Source organism: Oncorhynchus kisutch, linkage group LG26 (genome assembly GCF_002021735.2).
Source record: "Oncorhynchus kisutch isolate 150728-3 linkage group LG26, Okis_V2, whole genome shotgun sequence".
Classification (NCBI taxonomy): domain Eukaryota; kingdom Metazoa; phylum Chordata; class Actinopteri; order Salmoniformes; family Salmonidae; genus Oncorhynchus; species Oncorhynchus kisutch.
Window position 1 is genome coordinate 5043246 of NC_034199.2, and position 17960 is coordinate 5061205.

Here is a 17960-nt window from a genome sequence, read left to right on the forward strand (position 1 = left end):
CAAGGAGCACTGTGCAAGCGATAATATTGAAATGGAAGGAGTATCAGACCACTGCAAATCTACCAAGACCTGGCCGTCCCTCTAAACTTTCAGCTCATACAAGGAGAAGACTGATCAGAGATGCAGCCAAGAGGCCCATGATCACTCTGGATGAACTGCAGAGATCTACAGCTGAGGTGGGAGACTCTGTCCATAGGACAACAATCAGTCGTATATTGCACAAATCTGGCCTTTATGGAAGAGTGGCAAGAAGAAAGCCATTTCTTAAAGATATCCATAAAAAGTGTCGTAGTTTGCCACAAGCCACCTGGGAGACACACCAAACATGTGGAAGAAGGTGCTCTGGTCAGATGAAACCAAAATTGAACTTTTTGGCAACAATGCAAAACGTTATGTTTGGCGTAAAAGCAACACAGCTCATAACCCTGAACACCCTATCCCCACTGTCAAACATGGTGGTGGCAGCATCATGGTTTGGGCCTGCATTTCTTCAGCAGGGACAGGGAAGATGGTTCAAATTGATGGGAAGATGGATGGAGCCAAATACAGGACCATTCTAGAAAACCTGATGGAGTCTGCAAAAGACCTGAGACTGGGATGTAGATTTGTCTTCCAACAAGACAATGATCCAAAACATAAAGCAAAATCTACAATGGAATGGTTCAAAAATATCCAGGTGTTAGAATGGCCAAGTCAAAGTCCAGACCTGAATCCAATCGAGAATCTGTGGAAAGAACTGAAAACTGCTGTTCACAAATGCTCTCCATCCAACCTCACTGAGCTCGAGCTGTTTTGCAAGGAGGAATGGGAAAAAATTTCAGTCTCTCGATGTGCAAAACTGATAGAGACATACCCCAAGCGACTTACAGCTGTAATCGCAGCAAAAGGTGGCGCTACAAAGTATTAACTTAAGGGGGCTGAATAATTTTGCACGCCCAATTTTTCAGTTTTTGATTTGTTAAAAAAATTGAAATATCCAATAAATGTCGTTCCACTTCATGATTGTGTCCCACTTGTTGTTGATTCTTCACAAAAAAATACAGTTTTATATATTTATGTTTGAAGCCTGAAATGTGGCAAAAGGTCGCAAAGTTCAAGGGGGCCGAATACTTTCGCAAGGCACTGTAAATGGATGAGAGAACTTCCTACTGCATGAGCTATGTTGTTGATGTAAAGCGTGGGGCCTAGGATTGAGCCTTGGGGTACGTCCTTGGTGACAGGCACTGGGTGAGACATCAGATTTTATGACTTTGTAAACTGCACCCTTTGAGAGAGGTAGTTAGCAAACCAGGCCAAAGACCCCTCAGAGACACCAATACTCCTTAGCCAGCCCACAAGAATGGAATGGTCTACCGTATCAAAAGCTTTGGCCAAGTCAATAAAAATAGCAGCACAATATTGCTTAGAATCAAGGGCAATGGTGACATCGTTGAGGACCTGGTTGCAGTGACACATCCATAACCTGAGCGGAAACCAGATTCCATATCAGAGAGAATACCTTTGACATCAAGAAAGCCAGTCAGTTGATTATTGATAAACAGGGCAAAATAGAAATAGGCCATTAGGATCAGCTTGATCTCCCCCTTTAAAAAGGTTGGAGATAGGCTTGGCGATAATAAGGGCAGCAATCTTAAAGAAGAAAGGGTCTAAACCATCTGACCCAGATGCTTTTTTGAGGTCAAGTTTCAGGAACTCCTCTAGCACCTCAGACTCAGTGACTGCCTGCAGGTAGAAACTTTGTAGTGGGGCAGGGGAAAAAGAGGGTGAAGCATCGGGGATAGTCTCATTAGAAGGGGAGGGAGATGAGGAAATGTTGGACGGGCAAGGAGGAACGGCTGATAGGAATCCTGACTTAATGAAGTGGTGATTAAAGAGCTCAGCCATGTGCTTCTTGTCAGTAACAACCACATCATCAACTTTAAGGGACATGGGCAGCTGTGAGGAGGAGAGTTTATTCTCCAGGTCTTAAATGTTGCCCAGAACTTCTTGGGGTTAGACCTACAGAGAGAGAACTGCTCCTTATTAAAGTAACTAACTTTGGCCTTCCGTATAGCCTGAGTGCACTTATTTCTCATTTGTCTGAACGAGATCCAGTCAGCCTGAGTATGTGTGCGTCGAGCCTTTCGCCAAATGCAATTCTTGAGGTAGAATAACTCTGCAAGATCACGGTCGAACCAGTGGCTAAACCTGTTTTTAATTCTAATGTTCTTTATGGGGGCGTGTTTGTCAACAATGCCACTGAAAATATCAAGAAGAAGGTCTAAGCGTCTTCGACAGAGGGGATCAAGATGATTCTACACCGTTTTACAGAGGCCAGTTCATGAAGGAAGGCTTGCTCATTAAAGTTTTTTATCAAATGTCTATGACAAATCAGGACAGGTTGTTTCACTGAGCAGCCATTACGAACACAGGATGTAAAACAGTGATCACTAAGGACATTACAGAAAAAAACAGACTGATACCTATCAGGATTATTTGTGAGGATAACATCAAGAAGAGTAGCCTTTTCTGGGTGTTTGGAGTCATACCTTGTGGGATTGGTAATAATCTGAGAAAGATTTAGGGAGTCCCGTTGCTTAGGACTTAAGAATCTCGCAGTTCAGGTCACCTAGCAGGACAAATTCAGACTTGGCGTAAGGGGCCAGGAGATAGTTTAGGGCAGGTAAGGTACGATGAGGACGATAGCACCCAGCAACAGTCAAGAGCTATTTGAAAGTTTAATATTTAAAACCAGCGAATTGTTTGGGGACAGACTTGGTGGAGACAACCGAGCACTGAAGGTGATCTTTGGTAAAGATTGCCACTCCCACACCTTTGGAAGATCTGTCTTTCCGAAAAAGGTTATAACCAGAAAGGTTAACATCAGTATTCAAAACACTCTTCCTTAACCACGTCTCAGTAATGACCAACACATCTGGATTGACCCATTTTAGGTAATAAAACCCAGGCCTCCGGATCTGGGTGGGGTAGCCTGCCATTTGTTGGGCTCAAAGGCTTCGACACCTCTCGCTTCACACGTCAGTGCTAATTGAAGTTGATTCTCTTTGTCCTAGCAAGTTTAGTAGCCTTAGCATTCAGTCCTTCTTGGCTTTTGAAAGTAAAAAATAGCTTCAGACTAAGCATTACTAACTCAGGTCCAGGTTGGATGGTGTTTTAGTTGTTGGTATAATGAACTATTCTTGGATGACCACTCAATAAAATAACAGCATGTTAAATGGCATTGGCATGACTTATTGTTTCCCTTCTACAGCAATGTGCATCACTGGTCCAAAGTACGTGTCTTATGGCATTAGTTGCCCATGTCCCCAATGCTGGACTGGCACCCCTGACGGTTAATGGGGTAACCTTGACTTGTCCAGCCTCAGATGCAGGCTCTGTCAAAATATCCAGGATAGAGATTAGGCCCTCAGAGGGGTAACACCTCCTCAGTCTCTTCTCCATAGCCACTACTTCTGACTATGGGACGATTGGATATGTGAAAGCAATATGACAACATTTCCATCCAGCCAGTCAGAAGGCAAGATGAAGCTATTACGATAATGCTACAGCGACCCAATCCTCTCAGAGCTACTGGAGTTCTTAGGTGCAAGTAAGCCCTTGGATGTAGGATAGGAGTACATTTGGAATTGTGCTTATGTCACTGTAACACAGGTTTTTTGAGAGTTTAGAATAAATTATAACACATATAACATGCAACTTACATTTTTTCTAACAATAAATATTTGAAGAAAGACCCTCAGCAAAAATATGTTTATGATTGGATGTTAAGCATTATGATAATAACATTATTTTGTTATTAAAAAACACACACATAATAACAACCACCGATCCAAATGAAAAAACGTAATTGAATTTATGTTAAAGTTTAAACTGATATATCTAATATTGATCTGCAAGAAGCAAATTATCAACCATAAATATATGTCACATTCTGACCTTAGTTCCTTTGTTTTGTCTTTTGTTTTAGTATGGTCAAGGCATAAGTTGGGTGGGTTGTCTATGTTGATTTTCTATTTCTGTGTTTGACCTGGTATGGTTCTCAATCAGAGGCAGCTGTCAATCGTTTTCCCTGATTGAGAACCATATTTAGGTAGCCTGTTTTCCATTGTGATTTGTGGGTGGTTGTTTCTTGTTTAGTGTTTTTGTTTCACCTTTCAGGACAGTTTGTTTGTCGGGTTTGTTGTGTCTTGTGTTGCATATTTAATTAAATAATATGAAAACTTACCACGCTGCACCTTGGTCCTCCTCCCCCAGACGACAAGCATTACAATAAAATCTCTCTTACATTTTCAAAGAGCATATTTTACATCAGCTTTAAGATATATATATTTTTGCTGCTCTAGTACAAAGACAATAAAAGTGATTGAGCATGTATGATCAAAATGACAGCCTGTAATGGAATTTGTTTCTTTATATATACAGTACCTATCAAAAGTTTGGACACGCCTACTCATTCAAGGGTTTTTCTTTATTTTTACTATTTTCTACATTGCAGAATAACAGTGAAGACATCAAAACTATGAAATAACACATATGGAATCATGTAGTAACACTTGGAATTCTCTCAACCAGCTTCACCTGGAATGCTTTTCCAACAGTCTTGAAGGAGTTTCCACATATGCTGACCAATTGTTGGCTGCTTTTAATTCACTCTGCAGTCCAACTCATCCCAAACCATCTCAATTAGGTTGAGGTCAAGTGATTGTGGAAGCCAGGTCAGCTGCTGCAGCACTCCATTACTCTCCTTCTTGGTCAAATAACCCTTACACAGCCTGGAGGTGTGTTGGGTCATTGACAAGTTAAAAACAAATAGGCGCACACCAGATGGGATGGTGTATCGCCACAGAATGCTGTTGTAGCCATGCTGGTTTGAGAGAATGTCAAGAGATTCAAAGCTGTCATCAAGGCAAGGTGTGACTACTTTGAAGACTCTCAAATAAACATTTTATTTTTCTAAAACACTTTTTCGGTTACATGATTCTGTGTTATTTAAAGGTGTTGATGTCTTCACAATTATTCTACAATGTAGAAAATAGTTTTAAAAAATAAAGAAAAACCCTTGAATAAGTTGGTGTACAAACTGTTGGCTGGTACTGTGCATTTTATTGCATGACATAAGTATTTGATCACCTACCAACCAGTAAGAATTCCGGCTCTCACAGACCTGTTAGTTTTTCTTTAAGAAGCCCTCCTGTTTTCCACTCATTACCTGTATTAACTGCACCCGTTTGAACTCTTTACCTGTATAAAAGACCCCTTTCCCCACACTCAATCAAACAGACTCCAACCTCTCCACAATGGCCAAGACCAGAGAGCTGTGTAAGGACATCAGGGATAACATTGTAGACCTTCACAAGGCTGGGATGGGCTACAGGACAATAGGTAAGCAGCTTGGTGAGAAGGCAACAACTGTTGGCACAATTATTAGAAAATGGAAGAAGTTCAAGATGACGGTCAATCACCCTCGGTCTGGGGCTCCATGCAAGATCTCACCTCATGGGGCATCAATGATCATGAGGAAGGTGAAGGATCAGCCAATAACTACACGGCAGGACCTGGTCAATGACCTGAAGAGAGCTGGGACCACAGTCTCAAAGAAAACCATTACTAACACACTACGCCGTCATGGGTTAAAATCCTGCAGCGCACGCAAGGTCCCCGTGCTCAAGCCAGCGCATGTCCAGGCCCATCTGAAGTTTGCCAATGACAGAGGAGGAATGGGAGAAGGTCATGTGGTCTGATGAGACAGAAATAGAGCTTTCTGGTCTAAACTCCACTCGCCGTGTTTGGAGGAAGAAGAAGGATGAATACAACCCCAAGAACACCGTGAAGCACGGTTGGGATTTTTTGGTGATGATTTTCTGCAAAGGGGACAGGACGACTGCACCGTATTGAGGGGAGTTTGGATGGGGCCATGTATCGCGAGATCTTGGCCAACAACCTCCTTCCCTCAGTAAGAGCATTGAAGATGGGTCGTGGCTTGGTCTTCCAGCATGACAACGACCAGAAACACACAGCCAGGGCAACTAAGGAGTGGCTCCGTAAGAAGCATCTCAAGGTCCTGGGGTGGCCTAGCCAGTCTTCAGATCAGAACCCAATAGTAAATCTTTGGAGAGGGCTGAAAGTCCGTTTTTCCCAGCGACAGCCCCGAAACCTGAAGGATCTGGAGGAGGTGGAGTGGGCCAAAATCCCTGCTGCAGTGTGTGTAAACCTGGTCAAGAATTACAGGAAAGGTATCTCTGTAATTGCAAACAAAGGTTTCTGTATGTCATGCAATAAAATGCAAATTAATGACTTAAAAATCATACAATGTGATTTCCTGGATTTTTGCTTCAGATTCCGTCTCTCACAGTTGAAGTGTACCTATGATAAAAAATGACAGACCTCTACATGCTTTGTAAGTAGGGAAACCCACAAAATTGGCAGTGTATCAAATACTTGTTCTCCCCACTGTAATATATATATATATATATATACACACACAGTTGAAGTCAGAAGTTTACGTACACCTTAGCCAAATACATTTATACTCAGTTTTTTTACAATTCCTGACATTTAATCCTAGTAAAAATACCATGTCTTAGGTCAATTAGGATCACCACTGTTACGGGATTCTTCCTGGGAAGGAGAGGAGGACCAAAATGCAGCGTGGTTATCTTTATACATCTTTAATGAAAGATGAAAAACAGAACAATATACAAAACAAGAACCGTGAAAAAAAAATCTGCCCTATCTTGGTCAACAAACACAAAGACAGGAAACAATCACCCACAATCACCCACAAGAGACCTAAACAATATGGCTGCCTAAATATGGTTCCCAATCAGAGACAACGATAACCACCTGCCTCTGATTGAGAACCACTCCAGGCAACCATAGACTTACCTAGAAGACTTAACTAAACACAATCCCATAAACTACAAAACCCCTAGACAAAACAAACCACATAAATCACCCATGTCACACCCTGGCCTAACCAAAATAATAAAGAGAACACAGAATACTAAGACCAGGGCGTGACAACCACTTTATTTTAAGAATGTGAAATGTCAGAATAATAGTAGAGAGATGTCACGATCGTCGTAATAACATTCGGACCAAAGTGCAGCGTGAAATCGGTTCGACATTTTATTAGAAGTGAACCGCACAAAAAAAACAAAGAGCAAACGACACGTGAAGCTTTGGAGTGCTCACAGGCAACTACACATAAACAAGATCCCACAAAACACAGTGGGGAAATGGCTGCCTATATATGATCCCCAATCAGAGACAACGATAAACAGCTAACTCTAATTGGGAACCATACCAGGCCAACATAGAAATAAAACAACCTATATTACCCACCCTAGTCACACCCCGACCTAACCAAAATAGAGAATAAAAAGGCTCTCTATGGTCAGGGCGTGACAAGAGAATTATGTATTTCAGCTTTTATTTTTTTCATCACATTCCCAGTGGGTCAGAAGTTTACATACACTCAATTAGTATTTGGTAGCATTGCCTTTAAATTGCTTATGTCGATATAGGACTCGTTCTACTGTGGATATCGATACTTTTGTTCCTGTTTCCTCCAGCATCTTCACAAGGTCCTTTGCTGTTGGTCTGGGATTGATTTGCACTTTTCGCACCAAAGTACATTCATTTATTGGAGACAGAATGCATCTCCTTCCTGAGAGGAATGACGGCTGCGTGGTCCCATGGTGTTTATACTTGCGTACTATTGTTTGTGCAGATGAACGTGGTACCTTCAGGCATTTGGAAATTGCTCTGAAGGATGAACCAGACTTGTGGAGATCTACAGTTTTTTTTCTGAGGTCTTGGCTGATTTCTTTTGATTTCAAGCAAAGAGGCAGTGAGTTGGGAAGGTAGGCCTTGAAATACATCCACAGGTACACCTCCAACTGACTCAAACTATGTCAATCAGAAGCTTCTGAAGTTATGAAATCATTTTCTGGAATTTTCCAAGCTGTCTATAGGCAAAGTCAACTTCGTGATTGTAAACTTCTGACCCACTGGAATTTTATAAGTGAAATAATCTTTCTGTAAACAATTGTTGGAAAATTACTTGTGTCATGCACAAAGTAGATGTTCTCGTTGAAAAACAAGTTTTAATGACTCCAAATTAAGTGTATGTAAACTTCCTGTGACAGACAGACAGACAGACAGACAGACAGACAGACAGACAGACAGACAGACAGACAGACAGACAGACAGACAGACAGACAGACAGACAGACAGACAGACAGACAGACAGACAGACAGACAGACAGACAGACAGACAGACAGACAGACAGACAGACAGACAGACAGACAGACAGACAGACAGACAGACAGACAGACAGACAGACAGACAGACAGACAGACAGACAGACAGACAGACAGACAGACAGACAGACAGACAGACAGACAGACAGACAGACAGACAGACAGACAGACAGACAGACAGACAGACAGACAGGTATATTGATGGATGCCAAGGGAAGCCAGGCTTCTCCAAATATTTGACCAATAAAAAATGTAATAAATAATATAATATATATTTTGTCTCTCTCTTTGTTTTCATTATTTTCTGTCAATTAGCAAGTGGCTGAATCTCACCGGAGAAATCACTTGAGCAAGTGAAACAGTGCCCCTCTGTCTGAGTATGCCTATCCCATTAATGTGATGCTGTCTGGACCAAAAGAGGGAAACATGTTGCCACAATTGCGTTTGATTGATTGATACCAACAAGCATTTGACCTCCCTTGTAAAAAAATGTGTTGGAAAGAATCATTCAATCAGCATTGAGCTCAACTGTCACTTGTTCATCTGCAGCAAAATTACTTTTGTTGTCTAAGTTTTGTTTCAGTGTATCAAAATAATCAAACAGTATATAGCCTTATTGATTTGATGATGTTTAAATGTTTAAGTTGAAATGGTGCTCTTGGGAAAATGGTGCCGGAGGAGATGGCCGCCGTTTTATGGTCTCCTAACCAATTGGGCTATTATGTGTTTTGTTTTGGCAATATTTGTAAATGATTTTGTGCATAATGTTTCTGCAACCATATCTTACGGCAGAAAAGAGCTTCTGGATATCAGGACAGCGATCACTCACCTCGAATTAGACAAAGATTTTTTCAACAACAACAAGCAGGACTCACACGATATTCTACAAACACTCCGCAGGGCAGACATCCCAATTATTCGCATAAGGAAGCGACACAGAGGAAGTAGAGCCGGATGCCTCGTTCGGATCCGCAGAAGGCGAGTAGGAAAGCTGCCATTACGTCAATATTACACGCCAACGTGCAATCATTGGACAATTAACTTGACGAGGTACAATAGCGAATATCCACGGAATCGTGGCTGAATGACGACATGGATATTCAGCTAGCGGGACACACGCTGCACCGGCAAGATAGAACAGATAGACGGGGGGGGGGGTCTGTGCATATTTTTAAACAACAGCTGGTGCACGAAATCCTAGGAAGTCTCTAGATTTTTCTTGCCTGAAGTAGAGTATATTGTGATAAATTGCAGGCCACACTACTTGCATAGAGAGTTCTCAACTATACTTTTTGTGGATGCTTATACCACCACAAACAGATGCGGGCACTAAGACCTCACTCAGTCAGCTGTATAAGGAAATAAGCAAACAGGAAACCACTCAACCAGAGGCGGCGCTCCTAGTAGCCGGAGACTTTAATGCAGGGAAACTTAAGTCAGTTCTACCAAATGTCTATCAACATGTTAAATGTGCAACCAGAGGGAAACAAATTCTAGATCCCCTGTACTCCACACACAGAGACCCGTACAAAGCTCTCCCTCGCCCTCCATTTGGTAAATCGGACCACAACTCTATCCTCCTGTTTCCTGCTTACAAGCAAAAATTAAAGCAGGAAGCACCAGTGACTCGGTCTATAAAAAAATGGTCAGATGAAGCAGATGCGAAACTACAGGACTGTTTTGCTATCACAGACTGGAACATGTTCCGGGATTCTTCCGATGACATTGAGGAATACACCACATCAGTCACTGGCTTCATCAATAAGTGCATTGAGAACGTCGTCCCCACAGTGACTGTACGTACATACCCCAACCAGAAGCCATGAATTACAGGCAACATTCGCACTGAGCTAAAGGGTAGAGCTGCCACTTTCAAGGACTCTAACCCAGAAGCTTATGTAGCAGTATAACCTTAGACCGTCCCCTCGCCCATACCCGGGCGCGAACCAGGGACCCTCTGCACACATCAACAACAGTCACCCACGAATCATCGTTACCCATCACTCCACAAAAGCCGAGCAAAGCAAGAGCAAGGGGAACTACTAGTTCAAGGTCTTAGAGCAAGTGACGTCACCAATTGAAACGCTATTTAGCGCGAACCACCGCTAACTAAGCTAGCGTTTCACATCCGTTACACTTACAAGAAAGGGCTAAGATTGAATCATACTACACCGGCTCCGACGCTCGTCGTATGTGGCAGGGCTTGCAAACCATTACAGACTACAAAGGGAAGCACAGCCGCGAGCTGCCCAGTGACACGAGCCTACCAGACGAGCTAAATCACTTCTATGCTCGCTTCGAGGCAAGCAACACTGAGGCATGCATGAGAGCATCAGCTGTTCCGGACAACTGTGTGATCACGCTCTCCGTAGCCGACGTGAGTAAGACATTTAAACAGGTCAACATACACAAGGCTGCGGTGCCAGATGCATTACCAGGATGTGTGCTCCGGGCATGTGCTGACCAACTGGCAGGTGTCTTCACTGACATTTTCAACAGGTCCCTGATTGAGTCTGTAATACCAACATGCTTCAAGCAGACCACCATAGTCCCTGTACAAAGAACACAAAGGCAACCTGCCTAAATGACTACAGACCCGTAGCACTCACATCTGAAGCCATGAAGTGCTTAGAAAGGCTGGTATGTCTCACATCAACACTATGATCCCAGAAACCCTAGACCCACTCGAATTTGCATACAGCCCCAACAGATCCACAGATTATGCAATCTCTATTACACTCCACACTGCCATTTCCCACCTGGACAAAAGGAACACCTACGGTATGTGAGAATGCTATTCATTGACTACAGCTCAGCGTTCAACACCATAGTACCCTCAAAGCTCATCACTAAGCTAAGGAACCTGAGACTTAACACCTCCCTTTGCAACTGGACCTGGACTTCCTGACGGGTCGCCCCCAGGTGGTGAGGGTAAGTAGCAACACATCTGCCACACTGATCCTCAACATTGGAGCTCCCCAGGGGTGCGCGCTCAGTCCCCTCCTGTACTCCCTGTTCACCCATGACTGCATGGCCAGGCACGAGTCCAACACCATCATTAAGTTTGCAGACGACACAACAGTGGTAGCCCTGATCACCGACAACAACGAGACAGCCTATAGGGAGGAGGTCAGAGACCTGGCGGGGTGGTGTCAGAATAACAACCTATCCCTCAACGTAACCGAGACTAAGGAGATGATTGTGGACTACAGGAAAAGGAGCACCGAGCACGTCCCCATTCTCATCGACGGGGCTGTCGTGGAGCAGGTTGAGAGCTTCAAATTCCTTGGTGTCCACATCAACAACTAGAATGGTCCAAACACACCAAGACAGTCGTGAAGAGGGCACGACAAATCCTATTCCCCCTCAGGAAACTAAAAAGATTTGGCATGGGTCCTGAGATCCTCAAAAGGCTCTACAGCTGCAACATCAAGAGCATCCTGACCGGTTGCATCACTGCCTGGTACGGCAATTGCTCTGACCGCAAGGCACTTCAGAGGGTAGTGCGTACGGCCCAATACATCACTGGGGCAAAACTGCCTGCCATCCAGGACCTCTACACCAGGCGGTGTAGTCTAGGACAAAAAGTCTTCTCAACAGCTTTTACCCCCAAGCCATAAGACTTCTGAACAGGTAACCAATGGTTACCCGGACTATTTGCATTGTGTGCCACCCCCAACCCCTCTTTTACGCTGCTGCTACTCTCTGTTTATCTTATATGCATAGTCACTTTAACCATACCGACATGTGCATACTACCTCAATGGGCCCGACCAACCAGTGTTCCGCACATTGGCTAACTGGGCTATTTGCATTGTGTCCCACCTCCCGCCAACCCCTCCTTTTATGCTACTGCAACTCTCTGTTCATCATATATGCATAGTCCCTTTAACTATACCGACATGTACATACTACATCAATAAGCCTGATTAACCGGTGTCTGTATATAGCCTTGCTACTCTTATTTTCAAATTTATTTTTTACTGTTGTTTTATTTCTTTACTTACACACACACACCTTTTTTTGCACTATTGGTTAGAGCCTGTAAGTAAGCATTTCACTGTAAGGTCTATCTATACCTGTTGTATTCGGCGCACTTGACATATAAACTTTGATTTGTTTTGAATAGCGGAGGCAGTGCTCCTGTGACTTGTGGTAAGTCTGTAGTTCTAAATCAGTTGTTGTTGTTTAGTAAACTGTCAAACATGAACTTGCTTGATCATGCTCTAGGTGATAATACTGTTAGTTACATGCAGTTGCAACCCATATATTTTTATATATTTAGTGTATTTTTTTTTGGAGGGGGGTTGCCTGTTTTTCATTTTATTTTGACATTAATACAGTACGTGTTGCATATCAGTTTGCCAACAATATAATTAAAAATAATAATAATAGAGTTATTAATGACTCCCCATCCCGGGTGCGGGAGCGTAATCATCGACTGACACTAATTAGCATAACGCAACGGACATAAATATTCCTAGAAAATATTCCTATTCATGAAAATCACAAGTGAAATATATTGAAACACATCTTAGCCTTTTGTTAATCACCCTGTCATCTCAGATTTTCTAAATATGCTTTACACCCAAAGCTAGACAAGCATTTGTGTAAGTTTATTGATAGCCTAGCATAGCATTTTGTCCAGCTAGCAGCAGGTAACTTGGTCACGGATATCAGAAAAGCAATCAAATTAAATTGTTTACCTTTGATGAGCTTCGGATGTTTTCACTCACGAGACTCCCAGTTAGATAGCCAATGTTCCTTCTTAAACATAAATGCGTAAAACCACGTCACAATGCTGTAGACACCTTGGGGAATATGGAGAAAAAGTAATCTGGTTGATAGCCCATTCACTGCTCAATAGGGACGCATTGGAACGCAGAGCTTTCAAAAGATGAGTCACTTCCGGATTGGATTTTTCTCAGGCTTTCGCCTGCAATATCAGTTCTGTTATACTCACAGACAATATTGTTACAGTTTTGGAAACTTTAGAGTGTTTTCTATCCTAAGCTGTCAATTATATGCATATCCTAGCATCTTGGCCTGACAAAATATCCCGTTTACTACGGGAACGTTATTTTTCCAAAAATGAAAATACTGCCCCCTAGTCACAAAAGGTTAAAGCCGCATACAGACTTGGCATGGCACAGTGGCTTCTGTGGTGGTGGAACAGCCAGCAGAAAATATGGAGCGTAGGGTTTGGTAATGTTCTCTAGTTGCGTCTTGATTGGGTAATGTTCTCTAGTTGTGTTGTGATCCTGACACACTACGTCACCGCAAAATCTACGGTGAGAGCAAGCCCCTTGGGTGCTGCCATAGACATTAGAATTGCCCAACAAAGAAGACTCAAGGTCATTGGCCACAGATAAAATGACGTCAAATCACATTATATCTACAGTAGCTTTGATTGGACTGATCATGTCAACATCATGCTTTAATAAAATCTTATCCCGCAAGCTAGAAAGCGGTCATCTTCATTAATCAAGTTGACAATCACTGGCAAATGCTTTTCAATTCTTGTCATATGAAGAGAAATTATAGATGAAACATACTCATGGGCCATTGGACATAAACATTACACAACAAGTTGGAAATTGCTAATTCAACAATGAGTGGTTTGGAAGGAATCAGTGGCCAACTGCAAGCATTGCAAAGCAATCACTAGCCTGCTATTCAGTAGAGAGGTTGTGTGGTCCATGTCTGGGTTTAAGGGTCTCTTTTCCAAGCTTAAAAGGTTAAATATTCACTCGCAACACACCATGGGCCAGAAAAAGTTGAATACTTTGGCCATGCTGTCAATCCAGCATGACTTATGCTGCATTCAAAACAGCTAGAAACTTGGAACTGGGACATTTCAGTCTTCAGTGAGTTCAAGACAAATGGAAACTTGGGGGAAAAAACTAGCTCCAACTGGTCTTCTAGATCGGAATTCCAAGGCCTCTTTCTAGAGCTTCAACCTGAAGATCACTGACGTCACGATTCAACCTTGTTGTCTTGAAAGCATCATAAATCTAGAGAATGCCAGACTTTGATGACAACGTTTGATGACATAATTTGTCTACGAGAAGGACCGCCGCGTCACCTTCCTGTTCAAGTTAGCACAGCACAACAAGGTGAGTCCAAAGGTGTATTGTATGCTGCTGCAAAAATTATGTAATATGCCCACGAGATATGTATCTGTAGCTAAGAAAGTAATACTAAGTGTATGTTGTGTAGTAAGCTGTTAGTAGCTCATTCCCACTCATAACTTAGCCTACTGTTCTGACTTGGTGGTGAACCTGTAGCATATAGCCTGTTTTATGAAAATGGCATTAATTATTGTAGGAGCTTTACTTGGCTGCTTATATGCCCCCTTTATTTATCCTACGGTTCTGAATTGGTGTACAGGGAGATCACTGAAATAACAGCCCATGTTCTGAATTCTGTCGCTATACATTTAAAAAATGCTGAACAAAGAGTTATATTGACTTCGTCCATCCTAGCTCGGTTAATTGATGACGGATTGCCTCTTATCCGCTCGTCATTACGTTATGCCATAGTTTGTACATCTCAATTGTCAGTAGAAACCACATTTGTTTAAGCAAGTCAGCCATATCAGATATGTTTTTTTTAAGGAGTAAATGAGGCTGAATGAACTGTTTCGCTGCTAGACAAGACTCCGTTGATAACCAGGTGTAGCAGTGGTAAGGATTCACTCCATGGTGCTGAAAAGAAAGCTCTGCTGTTGAGACAGCTTTATGTAGGCCCTGACAGTTTAGGAGCACAGTTTGTCACCCTATAGTGCAAGTAATGTATTGTTTAGTGTTGTGTTGTGTAGTGGGTTTGCTGACATGCAATAAAAATTGTAGTTAGCCCCAGCAAGATTTACTGTGCACATATCACCCAAAACTTTGCCATGTAATTATTTATGCAAAATATATTCAGATATTATTCCAATGTATGCATTTTTAGAGGCAAATACTCTGATGTGAATTCCTGGCTCAGTTGACTGTCCTAGCCTATTTCAATAGTACACTTATTTGCCTACTATTAAAGCATTGTGAATTACCTTGGTCCTAGTCCCATGTTAGCAAATCAAAACATTAAAAACAAACACGTATTTTAATTTGGGACAGTTTATTTTAATTTTAGGGAGTTTGAAATTGCACTTCGGGACAATTCTGGGATGGTTAGTCTCTCTCGAACCCTGCATATATCATGAGCATAGACACGATAGCTGTGTTTTAAACTTATTAAATCAACTGAATTTACAGTAAAGCACATGATAATGCCAAAAAATTAAGTGTCCTTTGAATAGTCGGTTGAGGGCAGGTGAGGAGAATCATGTTAACAGTGTGGGTATCATGTTTACTTTACATATAATAAATTAGTTAGGATCACTTAAAGGCGCAGGACAGATAAATACAGAGAACAAAAATAAACGTGCAATGCCATTGGCACATGGGTCGTGTGATGCAGTGAAGAATGATGGGTGGAAATTAGTGTTCACATTCCAGTGACCTCAGACGTCAGCCTAGAATAGTTAAGGAAGAGGGGAGAAGGGAAGAGTGAAGGAAAAAGATAGAAAAAAGAGATTGGACACTTTCACACAACAGTGAAACGTGGGGAGCATTCTGGCTATTAGGTCTCCATGTTACATTTACTATTGTATATTGGTCATGCATATGGATTTTATGATGCACTTTGATAAAAACCAATCCAATCTAATTCTGGATTTTGCCTAATTGAAAAACCTGCACCTAAGTCTCTTGAACTACAAATAGTGTGAGTTCAAATGTAGTCCTCTATCACAATGGAAGTTGTTGACTTAATAATTTAAGTCTCCCTGCAAAAAGGAGAACCTCCTTACTATTTACATAAAAAGCACTTCCTTTTCATTCCAAATTTGACGCAACAATATCTCTTCACAAACGCATCACATCACTCGAGACTCATGGCCAATAGCATTGCTCAGTAGCAATCTGAATAGCAATATTTTTTTGTTTTCCACTTTTTATCAATTTTTACTTGCCTGACAATTAACTACAGAAAAATAATGTCACAATTATCCTAAGCATTCGGCATGCTGAAACACTATACGCAACTCTTTACATTACATGAACAGAATTCAAGTCAAACTTTTTCACTTTGCTTTACAAATAGCCTCTTTAGCCTATTCAAAGCTGCTAAAGCTTAATTAAGTGTCAAGTGCTAAAGGAATCAGGTAGCCATTAAGTTCTGTGGGAGTATACATGGGGTTATTGGGGAGACAGTTGCTGCTGTTAGCTTCTTGATAGTGGAATCAGATTTGGGCCTCAGGATGTTGTCATTGATGACGGGTCATTCCACATGGCAGCCACGTCCCTGAACCTGTCAGTGGAATTGTGGGAAAGCATAGCCATTAGTCTCTTTCCAACCACTTCTCTGCAAACCAAACCCTAAAAGAAAGAAGTCACATAAAACAAAGCCCCCATGTTGTAAATTGTGTGTATCAGTAAGGATTGAAGCATATGGATTGGGACTGTACCCCTGACACTGTCTCATTTCAGGGTTGTGTTCATTAGGTGCTAAGGGAAGAAAACTGACTAAAACAGGGACAGACTACCTGGCCTTTGTTCTCCGTGCTCTCATGACCATGACCCAACTTTGAAGATAAGTTATATGAACATTTCTGAAACTTTATGGGAAAAAGCTTTTAATTTTGTTTTGAGATAATGAAAGAGTGGTTTTAGAGGACAGTGAGAAGAAGGTGAGAGGTGAGAGCATAAATTTGATCTCCAATATTGTATAATACACTGCTCAGCTCCTGGCTATAATGCCTCTGGCAAATACTGGAGTAGATGCTACCAACAACCGCCAGGGTCAGATTCCCTTCTATTTAAAAAGTTAATGTGTGCTAGGACAAAGTCTCGGACCCAAATGGCACCCTATTCCCTAAATATATAGGAAGTAGACTGCCATTTGGGACGCACATTGGCTGAATCCTCTGTAATAGCCTACTTGATTTATCTATAGATAAAGAGCTTGATACATACATAAAAGGAAACCTAGTCAGTTGTACAGCTGAATGCCTTCAACTGAAATGTGTCTTCTGCATTTAACCCAAACTCCTCTGAATCAGAGAGGTGCAGGGGGCTGCCATAATCAACATCCACAGCGCCCGGGAAACAGTGGGTTAACTTAACTGGCTTGCTCAGGGGCAGAACTACATATTTTTACTTTGTCAGCTCAGGGATTCGATCCAGCAACCTTTCGGTTACTGGCCCAATGCCCTAACCACTAGGTTATGTGTTACTTGTTACCTGTGTTGAGGTGGATGTGTTTTCTACTGGGCTCAGTCATAAGACAGAGCAGTGACACTTAACCTAAAGCAGCCTGCCTTGAAAGATCAATCATAATATTTATATAATCCTCGTCAATAATGACACAACATTTTCAAAATGTAATCAATTACTGACTAATCTCAATAAAACATGTCATTGGGTTAGATCTGTTGCCACCTAACTGCCATCACACGTTGTGACTCATATTGATGCCAGAAATAGCCGTGGAGGCATTTGACAGAAGGCTTCTTTGCACAAAGGGACTCCTCCACAGACAACCATTTCCCACGGAAATGTACTGGAGGTCACTGATTCGGCCTCATGCTAACAATGCATACTACTTGCATTAGCATTATTAGTGTAGGCGCTCTGATGTTGGCGGTGGGTAAGA

At 42.0% G+C, this 17960-nt stretch overlaps 1 protein-coding gene across 2 annotated transcripts in view; it reads right to left on the reverse strand.

Annotated features, from left to right (window-relative positions):
- Nucleotides 1-15366: 15366 nt before the first annotated feature.
- Nucleotides 15367-17960, reverse strand: part of LOC109870976 (poly(rC)-binding protein 3) — a 159443-nt gene continuing 156849 nt past the window's right edge. For both annotated transcript variants that reach the window (XM_020461703.2, XM_020461707.2), the window contains exon 16: nt 15367-16616. In XM_020461703.2, the coding sequence (XP_020317292.1) occupies nt 16562-16616 (55 nt within the window). In that variant the 3' untranslated portion in view covers nt 15367-16561. The remainder of the gene's footprint in view (nt 16617-17960) is intronic.